The following is a 462-nucleotide window of genomic DNA, read 5'->3' on the forward strand; positions in this document are numbered from 1 at the left end:
CTCGCCGGTCCGTGGCTGCGCAGGCGGCGGCGCGGGGGCTCGTCTGGCTCTTCTGTCGTCGCCCTACGACGCTTGTGGCCGCGGGTGAGGCCCGTGACGACACGGTCGGTCAAATCTGACGCGCAGTTGGTCCAAGAATGGAGGCGGAGTTGCCTTGTGGCGACGGACGAGATACGACGCGGTGTAGTAGGCGTACCAGCGCTCTACTGGCGCGATAGGTCGCTCGGTAGGCTGGGAAGAAAGGCCAATGGACCGGACATCGTGTCCAACGGTAACTTGCGTGGGCAGATGTTGACAACGTCTGGCGTCAAGGAGGTCGTGATTGAAAAGATCTTGATCACCACTCCTACTGAGTGACGGTCTTTTAACGTCATGGATTGTGTTATTACTGTGTTTTGTTGTCCTTGCAACGTCACTGTATCGAAACACCACCAGTTCCGCTCCGTGTGACATCCTACACCG

The 462-nt window shown here is 58.2% G+C and overlaps 1 protein-coding gene across 1 annotated transcript in view; it reads right to left on the reverse strand.

Moving 5' to 3' along the window:
• Positions 1–260, reverse strand: part of SDRG_12586 (hypothetical protein) — a gene marked incomplete at its 5' end in the record, with an annotated part of 2,348 nt that extends 2,088 nt beyond the window's left edge. Inside the window, 3 exons of the mRNA XM_008618659.1 lie at positions 68–115; positions 165–203; positions 254–260. Of these exons, the coding sequence (XP_008616881.1) occupies positions 68–115; positions 165–203; positions 254–260 (94 nt within the window). The remainder of the gene's footprint in view (positions 1–67; positions 116–164; positions 204–253) is intronic.
• Between the last annotated feature and the right edge of the window lie 202 nt (positions 261–462).

This window comes from Saprolegnia diclina, assembly GCF_000281045.1.
Source record: "Saprolegnia diclina VS20 unplaced genomic scaffold supercont1.51, whole genome shotgun sequence".
Lineage (NCBI taxonomy): Eukaryota > Oomycota > Saprolegniomycetes > Saprolegniales > Saprolegniaceae > Saprolegnia > Saprolegnia diclina.